The 22,514-nt window shown below is 31.6% G+C and overlaps 3 protein-coding genes across 3 annotated transcripts; 1 reads left to right on the forward strand and 2 right to left on the reverse strand.

The window, feature by feature from the left end:
* Positions 1 to 9,064: 9,064 nt before the first annotated feature.
* Positions 9,065 to 9,947, reverse strand: LOC127258228 (uncharacterized). Its single transcript, XM_051284999.1, has 2 exons — positions 9,871 to 9,947; positions 9,065 to 9,742 (listed from the first exon to the last, which is right to left on the reverse strand). Exon 2 carries the CDS (start codon positions 9,740 to 9,742, stop codon positions 9,263 to 9,265), a length of 480 nt encoding a protein of 159 aa, XP_051140956.1. The 5' UTR covers positions 9,871 to 9,947; the 3' UTR covers positions 9,065 to 9,262.
* Positions 9,948 to 10,962: 1,015 nt separating this feature from the next.
* On the forward strand, positions 10,963 to 15,875 carry LOC127258206 (transmembrane 9 superfamily member 3-like). The gene is made up of 7 exons (XM_051284963.1): positions 10,963 to 11,309; positions 12,762 to 12,802; positions 12,879 to 13,464; positions 13,546 to 13,683; positions 13,782 to 13,938; positions 14,828 to 15,312; positions 15,419 to 15,875. The coding sequence occupies exons 1-7, from the start codon at positions 11,161 to 11,163 to the stop codon at positions 15,636 to 15,638; spliced, it is 1,776 nt and encodes a 591-aa protein (XP_051140920.1). The 5' UTR covers positions 10,963 to 11,160; the 3' UTR covers positions 15,639 to 15,875.
* A 536-nt stretch (positions 15,876 to 16,411) lies between these two features.
* Positions 16,412 to 22,494, reverse strand: LOC127258586 (notchless protein homolog). Its single transcript, XM_051285487.1, has 13 exons — positions 22,097 to 22,494; positions 21,613 to 21,694; positions 21,430 to 21,519; positions 21,021 to 21,146; positions 20,366 to 20,493; positions 19,580 to 19,779; positions 19,238 to 19,301; positions 18,288 to 18,398; positions 17,616 to 17,753; positions 17,211 to 17,353; positions 17,080 to 17,134; positions 16,715 to 16,771; positions 16,412 to 16,586 (listed from the first exon to the last, which is right to left on the reverse strand). Exons 1-13 carry the CDS (start codon positions 22,238 to 22,240, stop codon positions 16,503 to 16,505), a joined length of 1,422 nt encoding a protein of 473 aa, XP_051141444.1. The 5' UTR covers positions 22,241 to 22,494; the 3' UTR covers positions 16,412 to 16,502.
* Between the last annotated feature and the right edge of the window lie 20 nt (positions 22,495 to 22,514).

A 22,514-nucleotide genomic window follows, 5' to 3' on the forward strand; every position in this document is an offset into this window, starting at 1 on the left:
ATTGTCAACATCATTTACATAATATAGAATTAAGTAGAGATTGAAAAACACATATAGCATCTCTTCAAGATATGCCTCACTATTTTTTATGATACTTTAGAATTTACCAAGTTAAAAATTCTAAAATGCCATGATCATCCGTGCACGTATGTTAGAGATCTTGTATTGTAATGATTGAGTTTTACGACACTTCAAATCTTACAACGATATTCTAACTTACCCACGTCAAAGTATTGCAACGCCAATTTCCTTAAAGAATATGTTCATTATACATTTGCCCACTCAAAAATAATAAATTTTAATTAGCTCTTAAGCATTTCGCCATTATACATTCTATACAATATAGGGTAAATTCTACTACACACTCTTGTCATCTAAAAATTGGAGAAGATATATTTAAATGTGTTTCTTTAATACATTCTTCTCAAATTTTACTATTTGATTTTTTCTCACAAAATATATATCCCATCAAATATTATTTAAATACAAAATTCAAACTAAATTTTTTCAAACTAAACCTAAAGAAACAAACCCTTTATGCTTAGTAGAACAATATACAAAATTCCCTATTAATTAATTTTAAATAAACACTATAACTCACATGCTAATAGTAGTACTATAACTGAGATGGACATATCCATCTAGTCAAACATACAATTTCAATTATAGTTATACCACTAAAGGTTTTTAATTTACTTATATATATATATATGTGTGTGTGTATATTATTGTTGAAGATTATAATTGAAGGCAATAAAGTGGGGGTTAAATATGTGTATGTGTGGTGCTTATTTTGATGAAAAGGGGACAACAATAGTACTAGAATAAAAGCAAAGGCTATCACTTTTTGCAAAGTGATATTTCTTCTCTTTATGTCCTCTCACTTTCTTCCTTTTTCTTTGTATTGAGGAATTATTTTCCTTAAGTCACTTTCTCATAAGGTAACATCTTATTTTTAGGTCATATGACCCACATATTTTTTAGAGGGGTTGTATAGAATAGAAAAACCTAAAAAAACAAGCTAGATGGCATATGATTATGCACACATCTATTAATTACCTAAGGTCTTGTAGATTAGATATCATGCATAAAATGGATGGTTGTTATGAGTCAACATCTTCCAATATACAATCTCTATCATACACAAATGTCGACTTGTTTTGTTTTCATGTCACGAAAAATTCTACCTTTAATTTATTTTATATGAATATATAGGAAAAAAGGGTTTCCGTTATTTTGTATATTTGAAGAGTCGTTTCATGATTTAATTTTATTCTTATGATGCTTCGATTTCAATATTAAGGAATATATATATCCTCGATTTTATTATTATTTTTTTTTCATTCTTACCTCCTATCTTAGTCAACAATCCACTATTATTCTCACGATCGTCATCAACCCCTTATTCAACCACCCGAGTGATTTTCTCAATCTCATAATTTCTTTTTCACATATTTATTTTTAATTCTAGGTAACGGTCACATTGTTATAGGGCTTCGATGCCTATTGTATTGGAGGACTAAAGTTTATAGGGCTTTTCCGACTAAGATCGGAATAGAAGGTGGCATACTAATAGGAACAAACAAATAAATGATCTTAACATGATTGCTAAATGTTTAAATTTTATTATACTACATTTTTCGTGTAATTTAATAATTGAATTAAGGGGTTGGGAATATAATTTTGTAAAAAATAATAATAAATGGCAAATTCCTCGAGATGTTGTCATCGTGCATTTGGACTTTTTTGTTTGTAGATGATTGCTTTTAAACCTATCTATCGATTCATTTATGTTTCAATGTTAGATCGTTTGTAAACTTTCATTTCCGTATTTAGGAATATTCCATATTATTGCCACATGACATACACATGTCGGATAAGAGACTAAATTAAGCATGAGATCATAATTGTCTATTTCAGATTATGCGAATATATTGATTCTCAATATCACATAAATTTACATATTGTTATTAGATTTTTTACATTTTATGCCCAAATTTTGAAATGTTTCAATAAGTCATGCCCATATTATTGATTTACTTTGGTTGATGAAGGAAAAAAAATCAAAGATTAAGTTAAAGAGGTGTCTTATATGTGAATGTTCAAGTCATTAGGGAACCGTACATAAACTTAAGTATAATTTTACAATGACAAGATTCTTTTGTAATTGTGCTTTTAGCTTAAGTATAATTGTGATTTTATAGAAATATTGAATAATAATATTTTTGAGATAGGTCTATTTTTAAAATTTTTATTTGTATATTAATTTATTATTTTCACCCTATATTATCTGTGTTTATAATTTGATTCTATAAATATTCATGTGGTGTATAAATCATACCATTCACTTGAGTAACAACAATCAAAATCACGAGCATTTTAAATGTATGAGTCCAAATTAGAATAAGAGAAAAAAAAAAAAGCCAAAATGATAATTATGTATATTTATGGAACAAAAGTTAGTAGTTTTCAGATGATTATAATTAGGCATATATCCTAAGAAAAAGAGAGTTCCTCAAGTAGAGTTTATCTATCGATTAAGAAGCTACTCCATCTTCAATATATATATTTAGGTTGATAACGACCTAAGTAATTAGATGCAATCAACAAAACAGAATACCCGGCTTTGTTCACCTAAATTATATATATATATATATATATATATTTAATTCTCTCACAAAAAGTTCATATTTGATTTTGTAGTTCCATCGAATGAATATTTTGTGTAGCCATACCATTATTACGTTCAGTTGTAATGATCCATTTTGGTCATATATATTGCAAAGCATATTTCTTTAGAGTTTATATTTAATTTTTTACTATTTAAATTTTATATTATCAAAAAATATATTTATTTCTTCTAAAAATTACTAAATATTATTTAAAATTAGAAATTCAAACTTAATCCAAACCGCCCCAAAGAAATTAAACACGATTTATTTTTTTGTTCTCTAACGTCACATGCTACTCATGTGCAAGTAGTGTGAATTCACACACACACACATATATATATATATATTACTCTCATGTAAAAATATGTTTTTTTTTTTTTTGTCATAAAAAATATATGTAAAAACATTATATAATGATTTATTTAACTATAAAAAATAGAAAATACACACTCACATTAGAACATTGCTAAAAAATTTGAGTATATTTTTAGGTAATCGATGGAGTGTTTCTTTTTGTATCATTTGGTAGAAAAAAAAAAAGTAAATTGTTTTTTAGTCTGTATTTAAACTCCATTATCACTTTATGTAAAAATAAAAAATAAGAATCTACCTATCATCCATGTGGCGTCAATAAATTAGACACACTAATGTCAAATCAGCATCAACGAGCTATATCATCAACACATAACAGTTACGATAACAGAGAACTATCTTAAAGAAAAAATATTAAAAATTAGTTCTAAGGATAATTTCCATGAAAGTTCATTTAGAATTTTAAAGTGATAATAAGTCTGTATGCAAAACTAAGAAAAAATTTATTTCAAAAGAATGATAATAAGTGATTGATATATGAAAATAAAAATATGCATATATATAATTTTTGGGAATATTTTGAGTAGATAGTCTCTCACTCTTCCCAAATGAGTATATGACATAAATGCATGCTTTAGGGTTAGTGATGACTCATTATTGTAAGGAGCGTGGTAGTTGTTGAATGGATGTCGGTATTTTATTTAAGGCGTCCCCATTAAATATATATATATATATATATATTATTAAATATTGTCCCCTAGTATACAAGGGTAAAGGACCACTTCACCTATCATCTAAGTAATTTTAGATTGGATGTTCGAATTCCTTCTTAACACATATATATATATAAATTTATTTATTTATATATTTTATAAATCGAGAATTCGAAGTTTTCTATTTTTCGAATTTGCTTTGAATAGTTTTTTGTTTTATCAAATAGAAGAATCACTTCTAATTCTATATTGAATTTTTTTTCTTTGCAATTCTATTATTCGGTAATACTTCTGTTTACACAGCAAGCACATCCTAATATTCTATTTGTCATTTAAATATATTCTAAAAAATTTAGGCACAAATTTTAATGTGTAATTTTTACCTTTTATAGTAAAAAATACAAATAGTTGGTATGATTTTTATTAAAAGTGGATGATAATTATTATTCTTTTGCTATTTATGAAAAAGATAAAATATATTTTTATGATAATTTTTTAAAAAAAAAAAAAGAAAAAAAATGAACATAAATTTAAATATTATTTAGATGTATATGTAAAACTACTTAAATATCAAAATAAAGATAATATCAAAATATCAAAATAGAACTATTATTTTTACATTTACAAGTACAGAAAAATAAATATTATATTTATAAAATTCAAAATATATTTTGATATTTATAATATATATAACTTTTACTATTATAGTAAATTTTTCGGGTCTGTGTTTTTTTTTTCTTCTGACATTAACACATAACATATGCCCCACTGCATGCTTTCTTTGTTACCATTATCTGCTGCCATTCATTTTTATTTCTTTTAGTTAGGCGGTAATTAATATACATATGCTATTTTTTAAAAAATATAAGTATTTTTAAATTATTATTCAAATTAAAAATATAGAATAAACCCAAATGAACAAACCCTTTACATATTTATGCATAAAATTATTTCCGACTAGAATCCCTGCTTTTATTCATTTTTGTTTTTTAAGGAATTGAATCATTTTTCACTTCAGATTTTTTTTAAGTAATTAATTAAACCAATAGATATTAATGATTGCATCATGATTACACCACTATTGATTTCTGAGTCAAAATAAATTAATAAATAAATAAATAAATAATAAATCCCTAGCTACCTAGCATAAGGGAAACTCAATATTAACCAACAGATTGTAGGTACAATACTCAGCTAGAGACTACTAATTCATACCTATAAAATCTTAGGGTGTGTATATCTTTGTATTTTGGAATGTTCTAAACGTGTTTTTTTCAGTACTTCCTCCGTCCCGTAACTAGGTATCCGTTTATTTTTTATACAGAGTTCTATAAATATTATATTAGGATTTAGTAAAAATAAAATAGAAATTACTAAAATAACCTTATTAGTATTATGTGATATACAGGTAATAACATTTGTATAATATATTGTAAATTGTAAGGGTATTTGTAATGGTAGATAGATAGTACAGTTACTAACAAAAAAATGAATACTTTGATATGAAACGGATTAAAATGAAAAAACGGATACTTTGTTATGGGACGAAGGGAGTATTATTTTTTGTATTTATTTGCTTGTTAGAAATGTGATTTATATGATGTTTTTTTTTTTATTTGTTGTGTGATTTATTGAATAAAAAATAAAATGCTAAGAAATTTGAATTTAAAATAAGTATTTAATATAATTTTTAAAATATACTATTTTATATATATATATATAAGAAATTGTATAATATATCAAATAGTCATGATTTGAAACTCAAATTACAGCTAAACAAACCAATATTCTTTGTGTTTTGTTTTAAACAGTAATTAGATATAATATTATGAAAGAAAATAGTGTGTATTTTTATGGTTTTGGTTTTTTACTATTTGTCTCAATAAATCACATCAAATCAAATTATAATTTAAATGAAAACTTAAAAGTAAAAATAAATAAAAACATAAGAAAAAAACCAAAGAAACACATCCAGTGTATTTATTTATATATATAAAATCTATATAAAAAAAACTAAAACTTTCAAAATAAACAAAGTCATATAATTAAAATATTTTCATATTATATATATTAAATTCACTCATAACAATTTAGTATCTAAATACAAATGTTATTGTATATATTACCTACATATTTTTTTTCATATTTTACATTATACTCTTTTCGCTCTAATTCAACGTATCATTTTACTATTTTTTTTATTTAATTTTTATTTAAATTAAAAATATATTATTATATATATAATTATTTTATACAAAAATTAAAAATAAAAATGTTAAAATTTTTTATACATTTTTATTAATTAATAAAATATTATTATTTTTTAATAGCTAAATAACCCAAAAAACCTATTTCAAAAGTACAACTAAGTATTCAAAAAACTTAAAATGACCATGAATGATCATATCCGGAGAGAGAGAGAAAAAGGAGAAATCAAATACTTTCCCTCCGTTCCACATAATTTGTCCATATTTTATATTTTCGTCCGTACCACATAATTTATCATTTCTATTTTTGAAAATATAATTATGCACTTTAATCCCATTTTAAATTTTATAATTTTCTTAATTTTAATTAAACTATTTACTTATCTTAATTTTAATCTATAATTATTTTTACTAATACATTTTTTTATTACTTACTAATTATAATTTACCTAAATTCTCGTATTTACAGTAATACACCTATATTACATGAGACGGAGAGAGTACAATAAAATAAAATAAAATAAAATAAAATAAAAATAAATGTCTACATCATATAAATTCTCTTTATACATAATATATATATATAAAGTAATGTGGCAATTGGGGTATTAAAAGACATCGACACTTAGAACAAAGCTGTACCCATTAGAAGTTGACAAGAGAGAGAGCAGAGAGAGAGAGAGGAAAGGGTAAAATAATATATATATATATATATATTTTTAAATAATAATAATAAAAAGGTGAGCGAGAGAGAAACAAACCCTAGATGGACCATTCCATGCATCGAGAAATATGAAGAGTAAATGCAAAGGGAGCAGAAAGGGGTACAGAAAACTGGACTTTTTTGGCATAACAGAAAAGATGTTTAAATCTCTCTCTCTCTCTCTCTCTCTCTCCATGTGTATATATATCTATATCTATATCTATATTTATACATACATACATACATACATACGTAATGAATGCATAGTAAGCAAAAAAGTTGTAAAATCATTTTGTAATCGATTGCTTTATGATTGATTGACTTTTCAACCATACATACATATATACGTACACCCCTTTTTTTCTCTCTATATATATTATATACACAGACACATTTATGTACGTATAGAGAGAGGAAAAAAAAAAAAGAAAGTAAAAGTGGTGGCAGTGATTACTACTGATGACTCTCTCTCTGAAGAAGACAGACAGAGAAGAGAGAGAGATGTGCAGCCCTAGGACCACAGATCCTGATCAATCTAAACCGTTGAAATTGGGCTATCTCAAATCTTAGGTGGCAAGTCCCGGGACTTGAAAAAAACCACATCCTTTTCAAAGGGCTTTCTACCTTTAACTTTTTGGAAGGACAAAAGTGAAGACAACCTAGAGAGGGTGTGGGGTGGGGGTAGGGGTAGGGGGGGTGCAGATGCCATGATGGGAGTATGATTAATATGAGAGGGAATAGAATTGTGGTTTCTTTGCAGTGGTATTTATTGGCAGTCCCACTGCCCAATGAATAATAATAAAAAATTAAAAATAATAATGTAGATACAGATTAGATATATATATATATATATATGTATATATGTATGTTGTCGTCCTTACTACAGCAAGAGCAGCTACAGGAAAGTGGCTGACCCTATCTGTCTACCCCGCATTTAAAGCGCGCCATTCTGCCCCATTCTCACCTACATACGTATTGTACATATATATATATATATATATATCTTAATTATTGTATATTTGGGAAAATCATTTTTTCATTATTTAGTTTAGTACGTGAATTTTAAAAAGAATATGGGACTAAAATGAATTAAGCTTTCTTGATCACACATATTACTTGATTTAAATTTGGACTTATGACTTGATCACTATTTTATATTTTATACTAAATTATCAAGAAAAATATACATACATATATATATATCATGTATTTAGGTCTCTTATCATTTTTCATCACTTATTGAAAGCATATTTGAATATAATTCAATAAGTCATTGATAGTTACAATTTTGTTCATCCAACATTCTCCGACCATGCCAAAAGATGAAAAAAAACAAACTCAATGACTTGTATAACAATGTTATGTAAATTAAAGATGATAAAGAGCTCAATATACAAAACTAAAATTATAAGAGTGTATTCTTTCCGAGTTTGATATTATTTATTTATTTATGTTTTTGAATCTCAATTCTAATAGTTATTTACATAAATATAATGATTTGTAAGATAAAATAATATAATTTTTATAATTTTCTATAAAAATTATATAGTAAAAAGACTGAAGAGCAATGTCTAATTTTCTATGCAAAGATTTAACCCATAACATCTTTCTACCCTCATAATAATAATAATAATAATAATAATAAATCATATTTCCAAATTTGAGGAATTGTTTGGAGGAAAATATAGAGGCCCAAAAGATGCATTTGAGGAAAGGCATTTTTGAAATTTAAGATTTATTTTTGTTTTCTTTAGCCTTCCAAACATGTCATTGGGCTTTTGAAGTTTTCATATGGGGCCAACCAACATCTTCAAGGTGTATTATTTTGTATAAATTTAAAGGATGTCTTAGTGTGTATATAAATAATATATATATATATTATTTTTGCACTATTTAATTTAGAATAATTTTTCTATAAAAATATTATATTTAATATATATTTTTCATTCAAAATATCAAATTATGCTTATTTTTTATTTAACGCATCATATAAAAAATTATGTTTGTTCACTTGTGTTTTTATTTTTTTTGTGTGTAGTAAATATATTAAGAGGGTTTTGATATTTTGTAATAAATTAATTTAATGTGTAATACAAATATTTGTAATTTATATTCACAACTATTTTTATTATTTTTAGTGGAACAAATAAAAATAATGAAAAGTGTAATATCACTTGGGACAAAAAAACATATTAAAAATTATAAAAATATCAATGTAAGGAAATCCATAATAATAATAATAATAATAATATAATCCTGAAGAAGCTACGAAGAAGAATGTGGGTATGAGAGCACTTCTTTTCCTGCCAGCTATACTTGATAATGATATGATCATTTTTTGTACTCTTCTTCAACATTACCAGCTTCTTTTTATGTGCTTCTCTCTTCAACTCTGACTCACATACACTTAATTTATATCAATTCTTGCTAACCAAACATCAATTTAATACAAACACAAGACAAATAACAAATGGAATTGATAATTGAAGAGGAAAACAAAACTTTGTAGTTTGTAAATACAATAATACAATACACATGTTTTTCAATATTGTTGCCTGTACAGGTATTTCTATTTTTAGCACTCTTTTTTTCAATAAATTAAAAAATAATGGAAAAAAGAATTGAAGAAGGACGAACACAGCAAGCTAAGGTAAGCTAACCGAGTGCTCTAATGGTTCTATCGTTCATCGTTTTCGAGTGAGTAAGATTTTTACCTTTACTCCTCATCACCAACCATTTCGACCAGAATCCACGTTTGCTGCGGCGAGCAGCTTTCTTCCCCGCGGAATCCTCATCCTCCTCCTCCCTGCGCCGCCGCGGCGCGAACGTCGCCACCGATCGACTCTTCGTGAGGAGATTATTCGCTGCGATCGACCTCTTGTAAACCCTAGCCACCGCGAGAGGCGGCGAAGCGCACGAAGAGGACGACAGCGAGGAGACGTAGGAGGAAGCGGAGGAGTTGGAAGACGGAGGAGATCTTACCGGCTTCGATCCACGGTCGGAGGACAGTATAACGAGCTTCTCGGTGAGGCATACGGAGCATACCCCCGGCGATTGGCGGTGGTTAGGATGCTTCCTGCACGGCGCATTGGCCGTAGATCTGGCGCCGGCGCCGGCGATTGGCCTCAAGCTCATCTGCAAGTAAAAATTGGTAACCGCCTTAATTAGAGAGATTGGGCAGGTATGTATATATATATATATATATATATATACATATGAGAGATGATTTGAAGGATGATAATGGGAGAGCATAAAGACCGTACCGTCGTGAAATTTCCATGGCGCTTCGCGTGAGGTTCGTGCGGAGGTTCCTTTTCATTAGCACAATTTGAAAAGTCCTTTTTGATGGGAATTTTAATCGCACGGTTGGATGTCTACCTATAATAATAATAATAATAATAATAATAATAAATTATGCGTATTCATTTTGTTGTGTAATATATTCATTCTTACGAAAAATTGTATTGGTAATACACGATAATATTTTATTTTGAAATATTAACTTTTTATAATTATATAAATAAATATAATGAAAAACTTGAGGTAGAGATAATATTAATAAATAATAGTATATGGAAATAGAGTCAATTTTGAACTTCTTTAATTTTGTGCAGGCGGCTTAGGAAGGCGTGCGTGCATCACTTTTCAGCTTTATATAATTTTTTAAGTAAGATAATTATATCTAGTGAATGTTTCTTAGTAATTTTTAAATTTTATTTATGTGTTATATATACATACATTGAAGATAATATAAATAGACAATTGCAATTTCATTTCATTTTAGAAAATGTAGTATTTGGAAAATAATTTTTTTTTTATAGTATAGGGGTAACCAAAGTTTAGAATCTAACTAAAAAGACCTCAAGGTTGTGTAATTTTATTATTTAATCATTTTTTAAAAAAAGGTTATCGAATCAAATATTCAATTTCGTTTAAACAAGAGAATTTAAAATGATAAAAAAAATAATATTGTATTTGATATAATATTTTTTTTATAAAAAAAATACATTTAATGTAATTTTGTAAAAAAATTAAATAGTATCAATATATTTTTTATATAGTACACCAAAAATTAATTTTATATTTAATCTATATTTTATAAATATTTATTTATTATATCAAATAATTAATTAAATTTAAATTTTTATTACTAAAAAATTCAAACCCTCAAAGCCCAAAATTTGGCTCATCCCGTATCGGGCCACTTATAAATGACGATCCAATGAACCTGCCGATGTAGACCTGACCCGGACTGAAGTGGGTCGGGTTAAAAGCAACCCTGTTCGGCTGAAACGGGTCAGGCCCACATTGTTATTTACATGATCCAACCAAAATGAATTCGACGCCCTCGTTTGTCGCGACGCGCTTGGACAGCGCGTGGCCGGCGCAGCTAAACGATACCTTCAAAATTCATCATCGACTGAATTGAATCGAATTGAATTTGGATCGAGATCTCAGATCAGATCTGTGCTCCTGCGGTCAGATCGCTTCTCTCCTTCAGTTTTATTGCTACATCAGTGGCTCCGCTCTGTTGTATCGGTCGGAGAAGAGAAATGGCGAAAGATGGGTGGTGGATCCTCGTCGTTTCGCTGCTGATGTGCGCGGCGGTTCCGGCGAGATCGGATGCGTCGAATCACAAGTACGAAAAAGGGGATCCGGTGCCGCTCTATGCCAACAAGGTCGGACCATTTCACAACCCTAGGTAAATATATCTATACTTTTTCTTTCGTCTCTGATTGTGTTTCGATGGAAAACTGCTTGCGTGTATGCTGTTTTGTTGGTAATTTGATTGTGAAGTTGGAGTGACTTTATGTTTGCTGCTTGATGTGGCTATTGGTGCGTGATGGTTTTATTGGAATAGATTCAGTAATTAGTGTGTGGAGTTTGGGGACAGTGGAATGTCTGCTGTTTGATAATTTGACATTGATGAATAAGGGAGAAGTCGAGGAATAGGAGGGGCTGAGGTAGGTAGGGTTTTGACTTCGTTATTAGTGAAAATGAAGAGAAACAGTACTGCAGCCTCTTGGATATGGCTGGTTGTAACTGCAGATATTCTGTGTGAAGGCAAATAGAAGGTAGAATTTTGAGGGAAAAGGAGCTTTTAAGCTCGAAACTGCAGAGTTGAAGAATGTAGCATCTTGGGAAAGATGAGGTTTGAGCATGAAAAACGGCATATGATACAATTTAGCACCATAACTATTTCCTAGGATTGTCTTGTTCCAAGACCTGTGATTTGGTTCCTAGATCACAATAAAGAAAATGGAGGTGATTTTGTTCTTATACATGTATTCACACATACATTCTCATTCAGATGCTGAATTTATTTAGAATTAATCATTACTATTAAGCGGTATCATTTTAACTTAATTGCATCTTAGTGTTCTATGAAATGTTAAATCACATTACGCATCTGAAGATGCAACCAGACAAAGTGATAGGAAGTGAGTAATTTCCTCATGTTTACCTTTGCTTTGCTCTCTGATTTTTACCTAAAAACACATTTCCGAGCAAGTCATATGCTACTGTTCCCGTTGCAATATTATGCTTTTTCTGCATAATATTTAATACAATTTTATATGATGTTGGCTTTCCTGAATTTGCTGGAAGATATGATGGGGCGTATTGGAAAGTGCTTACAGTTTCTTTAACTGAAATATAACTCTATATGAAAGTCTGTAAACAAACAGTAGGCCCTGCAGAGTTATTGGAAATTGTTTTATTGAGTTCTAACCAACCTTTCTATGTTGAAATTTTTGTTCTTGTTCAACATACACTAATTTTATATTTATACTTCAAGGTTTTCCCTTAATTTTAGATGCTACTGATATCATTGCAAGTGATGGACAAAATATTTAATGTACATGGATTTCTTTTATAAGTAAAATAGCATACATATGATCCGAAAATAATTTATGTTGCCTGTCATGATCCTGGCTTTATCTGAATCAGTTTTATAACCTTCTGTGATGCCATATTCAGGGGTGGGGGTATCTGATGTGATCTTGTGGTTTTTCTATGCATTTTAATGAAAAAAATGAATTATTTGGACGATACATGCTACAGTTTGTTCTTTATCATAGAATTACAGCATGTTTGTTTTCCTATACTTTAATGCTTAAAGTATGTCATCTGTTTTCTTTTTTCTCTTTTCCAGTGAGACATATCGGTACTTTGATCTCCCATTTTGTGCTACAGGTAATTCAAATTAGGTTCCTATTTATTTCTCTGTTAGTCTGTTTTCACTCTTTTGCTCATTAGCTTGTGCTAGCAGGAGAAGTAAAAGATAAAAGTGAAGCTCTTGGTGAAGTGCTAAATGGAGATCGGTTGGTCAGTACACCGTACAAGCTAGATTTCTTGATTGACAAAGAGTCTGAGCTTATCTGCAAGAAACGTCTGGCAAAGAAAGAAGCTGCTGTGTTTCGAAGTGCAGTGGCCAAGGACTATTATTTTCAAATGTACTATGATGACCTGCCCTTGTGGGGCTTCCTAGGAAAGGTTGACAAGGAAGGCAAAACTGATCCTAGTGAATATAAATATTACCTATTTAAGCATCTTCATTTCGAAATTTTTTACAACAAAGATCGTGTGATTGAGGTCAATGCACGCACAGACCCCAATTCTGTTGTGGACATTACTGAAGATAAGGAAGTTGATGTGGAGTTCATGTACTCTGCCAAATGGAAGGAAAGCAACATACCTTTTGAGAAGAGGATGGAAAAGTATTCACATTCATCGTCACTTCCTCGTCATTTAGAGATTCATTGGTTTTCAATTATCAATTCATGCGTGACTGTTCTACTTCTTACCGGGTTTCTTGCTACTATTTTGATGCGAGTGCTTAAGAACGATTTTGTCAAGTAAGGACTTTTCCTCTCCTTAACTTCCAGGCCAATGGAAATTTTGGCATTGCTTCTGATACTGATATTTTCTTTTTAAAGATATGCCCACGACGAGGAGGCAGCAGATGACCAAGAAGAAACTGGGTGGAAATATATTCATGGTGATGTTTTCAGATTCCCGAAGTACAAGTCATTGTTTTCTGCTGCCCTTGGAAGTGGCACACAACTATTTACACTGTATGTCATTGAATATTTTGCACGGTTATTGCATTGTCTGACGTTGGTTTTTCATTATTCTGAAAGAAATTAGTTGCATCGAGTTTCCTTTATCTCAGGACTACTTTTATATTCTTGCTTGCACTTGTTGGTGTATTCTATCCGTACAATCGAGGAGCACTTTTTACAGCACTGGTGGTCATATATGCTCTTACATCTGGCATTGCTGGCTATACATCATCTTCTTTTTACCACCAATTGGAAGGGTCGAATTGGGTAAGTTAACTCTTATTAAACATCATTTCTCTGTTTTCACATAAGAAGACATCATGGGTTTTAGCATAGGTCTGTGTATTGTCTTCTACACATTTTTTGTTGGTTGTTTGCTGTGAGCTTTTTTGTAAATATATAGTAAATATTCTATACTCTTGTTCTTATTTACTCCCAATTTTAATATTTCCTTGTCATTCATTTTAGTTGACTAGTTTGGACAGAGGGGTTAGGATGGAAATTTATTGAATAGAGAACTTATTTAAATTTTTTGAATAGAGAATAGGCTTTTGATGTAATATTTTAGATTAAATGTTTCAGTTGTGTTTTGTTTAGGGGGAAATTTCAATAAATCAGGCAAAAACTGTGTATACACTTTAGTGCTTTTAGCTTTTGTTGTTTTTTATGTTAGGTATTAGGGAAGCTTGTGGTTAATATAAAAAATGATATTTTGCATTGAATCTACTTTTGGAAGTGTGTATTATATGTGTAGTGTATGTATTGTATTATTCTGTAATATTAATCAGAAATCATGTAGAAAAATTGGTGTTGGGGTGAACATAGAAGTTGAAAACACAAGTAAATAGATTCTATATTTTGCTCTCAACGAAGTGCAGCTTTTTACTGAAGTACGCCTTCTTGGATTGGAATGATCATATACCCGAAAGTACCAATCACTATTGTCTTAATCTTATATCTTCTTCACCACTGAAAATAAGTTCTTCCAAGGAGCCCTGCTATTACCAGTCTATTTAAGTAACAACAATGCAATGATAACAAGTAAATTTTTATTTGCAGCAATTTCTTAGTTACAATATTTAGGTGTGTGGAACTGGATGTCCTCTTAATATACCAGTATACTTTTTAACATACCTTATTTTTCCCTTTAAAACAGGTTCGGAATCTGTTATTGACGGGTGGCCTTTTCTGCGGACCACTTTTTCTCTCCTTCTGCTTCCTCAACACTGTCGCGATTTTCTACCGTGCTACAGCTGCTCTTCCATTCGGTACAATCGTGGTGATTTTTCTGATATGGGCTCTCGTGACATCGCCGTTATTAGTGTTGGGAGGTATCGCGGGGAAAAATAGTAAGGCGGAGTTTCAAGCCCCATGCCGGACCACAAAATATCCTCGAGAAATCCCGCCACTCCCGTGGTACCGTGGCACCCTGCCTCAGATGGCCATGGCCGGATTTTTGCCGTTCAGCGCTATCTACATCGAACTTTACTATATTTTTGCCAGCGTTTGGGGTCACAGGATATACACCATCTACAGTATTTTATTCATCGTGTTCGTCATCCTCCTAATCGTCACTGCCTTTATTACCGTCGCACTGACCTACTTCCAACTTGCTGCCGAAGATCACGAATGGTGGTGGAGGTATATTGTTGTGCCATTCCCATATTTTTCGGTTATCACAGTTCCTATTATATGAAATTGTCGGTCGACACTTAACCCTCCTTTGTTTTGCGCACGACTAAATCAGGTCCTTCCTGTGTGGCGGATCTACGGGCTTGTTTATTTATGGCTACTGCCTGTATTACTACTATGCGCGCTCGGACATGTCGGGATTTATGCAAACCTCGTTCTTCTTCGGGTACATGGCTTGTATTTGCTATGGCTTCTTCCTGATGCTTGGATCCGTAGGCTTCCGCGCCGCGCTGTTCTTCGTTCGCCATATTTATCGGTCGATAAAATGCGAGTAAGCAGGTAGCTTGACCTTGTTTTTTTGTTGGATCCCAAATGCTTTTCTTGTTTAGAACAAGTAGCGTATGTCTTCTTGTTTACACAAATATATAGATGAATGTTGTGTGTTGGGAGAATTCGAATGTGGGTCGGGTCGGATCGGATACGGGTGGGTTGTGTAAGATCGTTTTCAACCACTAGGTCAGTAGTTTAATATTTTTATTATGAGAATTGGAAATAAATTTTTTATTTCAGTACTTTTGCTTACAATTCAGTTTTCGTGCAAACTATTTTTTTTTAAATAATTACATGATTTACTTGAAATAGGGTTTTATATGAATGAAAGCGAATAGTGTAACTGTTTGATTCCATATTTGAAAAATTAGTCTTGTATTAAGTTCAAAATAGTTTTTATATTATTTGTATATTTAATTTGAGTTTTTAAAATATATTTTAATTATTATTGAAATATTCAATTCATTCGATTTGAAGTTATTTTATTTGAAATTTTGTAATTGAAAATTTTAAAAATAATATTGAGATACTTGATAAAAATAAAAAATAAAAATAGAAGTACGTACTCCTAATTATCAATTTTACGAATGATTTGTTTCCTAGTACAAATAAGAATATCGGCATACAGTTAGAATTTTAATTATACATTTAATTTGAATATATAACTACTGCATTATAATATTATTGCAAATAGTCGTTAGTATCCAATGGATATAATCTAAATAGATGAATTTAAATCAAAACTATGCAGATAAAACTTAAAAACATCAACACCAGATTCCAAAATAAATACACTATATATATATATATATGTTCGTCGAAACTCAAAAATAATTCTTCAAAACTTTTAAAAACTAACCTTAAAGATGTCACCCCATCCATAATTTCAAAACTTTGTCCCTCCCACCAGATGCTACTTTCTCACCATCTGGACTCCAGTCCACTGCAAAGACCTACTCGCCAAGAAACACGAGAATTCGGGAGACAAGATCAAGAACAACATTGATAAAAAAGAAACATGAGAATTCAAGAGTAAAAGTGTGGTGTGTTTGTGGATGGAGTCGAAGATTAATGATCTTACCTCATCGGCATGCCCTGGAAGATCTTGTTTCAACTTGTGGGTACGAATATCCCATACCTACGGCATATGTCAAATGAATTACACTGGAAGCAAGCTAATATAGTAAAAGTGGACTGAAGGAGTACATATTTCAAGAGAAGTGTACTCCCGACAGAATGAACTTACATGGTGGGTAGATTTGTGGACATTTGATACGAATTCATGATATAAATTGTTGGGGAAAACGACTATAACCATTATATTGTAAATATGAATCTCTCATTCAAGTTATTGTCATGGTTATTTCATTCATTCCACCAGAACGGAATAATTTGGTATGTGAAAAAAAGAATGAGAATCATATAACTGTATCAAGAGAAACATACCTTTAACGTTGAGTCTTTGCTTCCACTCAAAAGAAGCCTACTGTCAGCTGACCAGCTGTGTCATAAAGCACACAGTAAGGCATGCATCGTGCTCGCCGGGAACTGCTAATATACATGAGATGAAAACTAACCTTATTTGGTATACAGGGCCAACATGTCCACGGAAGGCAGCCACAAAACTTCCAGTGATTCCGTTCCACAATTTGACCGACTTGTCGAAGGAGGCACTTGCGATCCATAGCCCATCGGGTGAAAAGTACACATGATTAACAAGCTAAAGAAGAAAAAAAAATACACAAATTAGGAACTCGGTGAGATGAAATATAATTCTCAGATGATAATTGCGAGTCTCAATAAAAACAGCGAATGTGCATGCACATATTATCCAATCCTATCCCTAAAAAAATGGCTACAGACCATTTACTAGGTATGCTCTTTTTCTTGAAAAAAATCATAGCTTTCAGAAAGTTTGTAAAACTTCTACATTACAAATTATGTGACATTTACTTTTTCAGCATCTAATGCTCAGTCCGTACCTGTTGATGTCCGGTCATACGGGTTTTGGGGTGTTTGCTGACAGATGGTTCCCATAGGAACATTGTAAAATCGTCTGAACCTGAGACTAATCTTTCTGGAGCACTGCCCTTCATCTTATTGTATCTTTCTAAAGCTACCTGTCAACACAGTTGCATATCGTGAATGATTCAAATAACTGATGCTATGAAATATACAATGAAATGATTAAGAAACAAGGAAAAAATTCAGCTTCAAAAGATTACGGGGAAAGTCTGGAAATTCAGCTTAGAAAGATTACTGGGAAAGCCCGGAAGTAATAAGTATAATTTGATTCCATAAGCATATTTCTTATGAAGATATTCAAGAAAAGGGTCATATCACTTTGCTGAGAAAAGGAAAAGCTTTCAAATAAGCAACTACCACAGCAGTAAAAGAAACAAATGTATTAAGTTAAAATATGTAATTGCAATTAATATGGGCGCCTACATTTTCAATCAATAAACTTACAATCGACCTCATGCATATTCCATCAATAATATCATTTCAACTCTACATTTAGAAACACCTGCAATGTCTAACATGATTTCCTTAGCAACCACCATTCTTGTGTAGAAATCAGTATATGAATAATATGTATATCAGGAAAAAAAAAGTACACATATATAAGTAACTTTCGAAGATTGACGAAGCACCTTCTTCATTTCCTCTGGTGACGAATATTTCTTACTGGTGTGATCAAAGGCACCAGTCCGGAGGACGTATTCAGTACTCAATGCCAATGAATTTACCCAATGCCCATGACCCTACATAGTATGACAAACCCAAGAGATCAGTTACAAAAAAGCTCAACATGTGATTAAACCATTAGCAATAAATTACTCCCTCCGTCCCAAATAAGGTGCAACATTTATTTTGGACACGGGTTTTTAGGTGGGTAGTATAAGTAAGATAATTTAGAAATTAGGTGATGTGATGTGATGGAGAGAGAAATGTATATTTTATTTTTTTATTAGAGTGATGTGATGGGATAAAGAGTGAGATAGAGATTAAGTATAATTAACTATTTCCTAGTTTGGAAATGTTGCAGGGTGTTTGGGATATACCAAAAAGGAAATGTTGCAGAGTGTTTGGGACATACCAAAAAGAAAATGTTGCTGGGTGTTAGGGACGGATATAGTACTATATTTGTTAAGGATAAAAAATATAAACTGCATAAACCTCCATGAGGAGACATATGTCTCTATTTTCTTGATTCAACGACACATTACCCTTAGTCCACCAAGGGTGTGTTTGTTTGAGGGTTTAGATTTTGAGTTGAGATTTGAATAGTAAAAATTTTGAATTGGAATAGTGGTATGATGTGATATAAATAGGTGTTGATGTAATGTTTTGAATGTAAAATTAATTTTTAGTATAATATAATAAATAAAAAATGAGTGTTTGATTTCATATTTTTGGAGGGAAAAAAGTTGATGAATAGTGGAAATATTTGGAAATCCTCCAAACAAACACACAGTGCTTACCAGATCATGATATATGCAACAAATTATATCAGGGGTTTTCTGGAATTTGAGGCTACCGGTATGCCAAAAATGAGAAAAGAGAAAAAATTACAGTTTCATAATTAGGGGATCATTATTACCTTCAATTCACGTATTAGCTTTCCTTGCGAAGTTTCCCACATCTTAATTGTACAATCCTGAGATCTGCAAATGAGAAGCAACAGCTATATTTAGCATTATTGAAATTTTAAGTTAACTTTCTAGAGAAACCCTTGCATCGATAGAAAGGTAATTACATCAGTATATTCACAAATGAAAATTTAAATATATGCATATTACTGCTAAGCACTAGCTATGTGGTGATCAGACAAGACCTGTCTTGAATAGAAAGCAAAATATAAACCTTCAAATTAAGGGCCAGTTACTGTTAAATGAAAAATAGACTTTAATTTGCTTCTCTCACCAACAATTAAAGAGCATACCCAGTATATATCACTCCATCTCCACCCCATTTTACACAGGTTATAGCAAGTGTGTGTCCGGTAAGACAAATAACGCATCTTCTCAACGAAACATCCCATACCCTTGCATCACCATCTTTACTTGCACTAACAAAGCGGCGGCACGGAGCATTCAGATGCACTGGCTCCCATGAAATTCCAGTTATCCATTTTTTGTGCCCCTGAGCAATTAATTTAGTCAGAAACTACATGTCGTTTCAAAAGATGAAAAGGCATGCTGTATGAACAAGTGGTTCAATGCAGCCCGAATAGCTTCCCAAATATGTTCAACCAGTTTCCAGAACCTCAAAGAAATAAAATCAGATGATATTGTATTAGCTTAGTGTAAACTTTATTGTCCACTTGGGAATCTACAAATTTAATCCGAGAGAATGCAAACTCAAATAGTCAACACGGTATCTTTAAAATCTTGAAAGATTATACTTTAATATGGAAAAACAATAACATAGAACATTCATGACTTTACAATGATCTCAAAGATATGTCTTTGGAACTTTCTAGTTGAACCAAATTTCATTATAGCATTTATATTCTTCATTACTTGTAAATCCCTCCATGAGTATTCTTGAAACAAGAGCAGCGATATCTAGTGAGTGCATAATCTGAAGTTATCATACTTGATATTCTGCTTGAGCATCTAAGTATATCATTTGCATTGAATTTTATCTGATAGGAGACAACATAAAATATATTGATCTGTCATTCGCTGCAATTCAATAAAATTATGGTTTTTCGTTATGAACATACAGTAAGTGGGTTGCCTGATGGTTTCCCAGTCTGTGGGTCCCAGCATATGAGCTCTCCTGCTTTGCTTCCACTGACGAGATATTTTCCATCTGGTGACCACGCAATGCAAAGAACCCAATTTTTGTGTCCTGAATAGGAAAAATTATGCCATCATATACCTTCATAACTATCAAACCACATTAAAGTTTTGCATGATAAATGACAAGAATGACTAATCACAGTAACACAACTTATTCAAAGAATGAAGAATCAAGTTGTTGTGAAGAAGCTCATTTGCAAATGCTACCTTTTCCAAGAAAAGATTTCTTCAAATTCTTAGAGTTTCACCGTTCTAGAGGTGAACTTTTCAGCCGGAGGATAGACACATAAATAGAAAACACCCTGCTCCAGAGTTGAGAAAGGACCTCCCACCGACAAACTTCTCTATTTATGTACACAAATTACAGTCCTCAAACACATGCAGCAGGAGTGACACTAATCCAAACAAACTAAACACTACCTCACTGGTTGAATTATAATTAACAGCTTAGTGAAGTGCATGAATTATTATTATGAAAGAGAAGAAAGAATACAAAGTAATTTGAAAACCTTCATTATATGATTGGTGGAAAGGTAAGCAAGTGAGTTCAATTCACATATTAGAGCAAATCCTCACCTTTACAAGTAAACAAAGGAGTTTGTGTGTTTAAGTCCCAAAAACGAACAGTTGTGTCGCCCGATCCACTAGCCAAGTGGCTGCTATCTGGACTGAAGGCAACTGAAAGTACAGCCTCTGTGTGACCTGCAGTGAATAACACAGGATTAGATAAGAATAAATAAATTCCACAGTCCAACTCCGGTATTAATTGTACAAATGAATCCAATCAAAGCCAGTCTATCCGTGTGAGAGAACAAGAGTATGCATAGAACAGCTGAACTCCACCAAATGCACTCATTTTTTATCATAATATGATCAACTCATTTGCAGATATACATCTCATTTTTGTTTACAAATGACTTCATAAAACCAAATTGAATTGTAAGAAATTAAGAGAAAAATAAATAAATAAAAATGATTTTCATACCAGCAATGGTGGAAGAACAACGAGTCACTGGGCGTATACGAAACACTGCCTGGGGCTGGTAAACTATAGTGATTACCTTCTCCACCGAAACTGCATTTTATGATTATTGAGAATCCATTCACTCATTTGATACATGACAATACACAAAGCATTCAAAAACAGACACACTAACTAGAAACTCACTTTTATTCTTCTGAAGGTATTGCCCAAGCTGCACAACAAGTTCATGATCTGCTACGTAGAATGCATATGGCAATTTTTCATCCTGAAATACATCAATTTTACTCTCTATCAAAGCACTTATCCAAAATCCACAACCAAAAAATAAAAACATCTTATGCTCAAAATTGCACATCTTGAAACTATACCTAGCAAACATATAATTATTATTATCTACGAAAATGTGTGTAAAACTTGTGCACACAAATAGCCAAGTGCTTCCATAGGCAAGTAATAACATTTTAAAGCACAATTAAGGTAGCCAAAAAAAATTATCTGAAACTGTAACGACGAGAAAGTTGAATGCAAAATAATGGAGCTAAACAAAACAACAAAACACTATCACACCCAATCCCATTCAGCACGACAGAACCAAGATAGACAAAATCGAAGTCTCTGCTATTTCCACGTCGAATTAACATATGCAGATCAAAACAACAATTCTTACATTGTTGAGGAGCTTATTGACCAGTTGCTGAAGCTCCTTAGGGCCAGTGCTTTCCGAGAGAAAAATCGGAGCCCCTAGGGGGGTCCCTTCAGAGTCCGTCAACTGGCATATCACACGGTTGCTGGAACCATTATCTTCCTCCATTGCTGCTGCTTCCTAAACAGGCAGCGGCCGCCGGAGAATCGATCTTCGAAGAAGGTGAAGTCCCTACGAGCGGCGAACGGAAATCGGCGAAATTAGGGGTTTTGAATATACGTGGATTTTTAGGGTTTACCGTTTGTAGTCTAGACTTGCCCAACTGAGATCGAACCGCCGATGACCGGCGGTTCGGATGTGAACCGGAACTGCTGTCAAATCGAAAACGATTATTTACGGTCGGTTCGATTTCAGTATTATTCGAACTGTGAGCCACCGGTTC

This window comes from Andrographis paniculata, unplaced genomic scaffold (genome assembly GCF_009805555.1).
Source record: "Andrographis paniculata isolate CXL003 unplaced genomic scaffold, ASM980555v1 Contig59END, whole genome shotgun sequence".
Lineage (NCBI taxonomy): Eukaryota > Viridiplantae > Streptophyta > Magnoliopsida > Lamiales > Acanthaceae > Andrographis > Andrographis paniculata.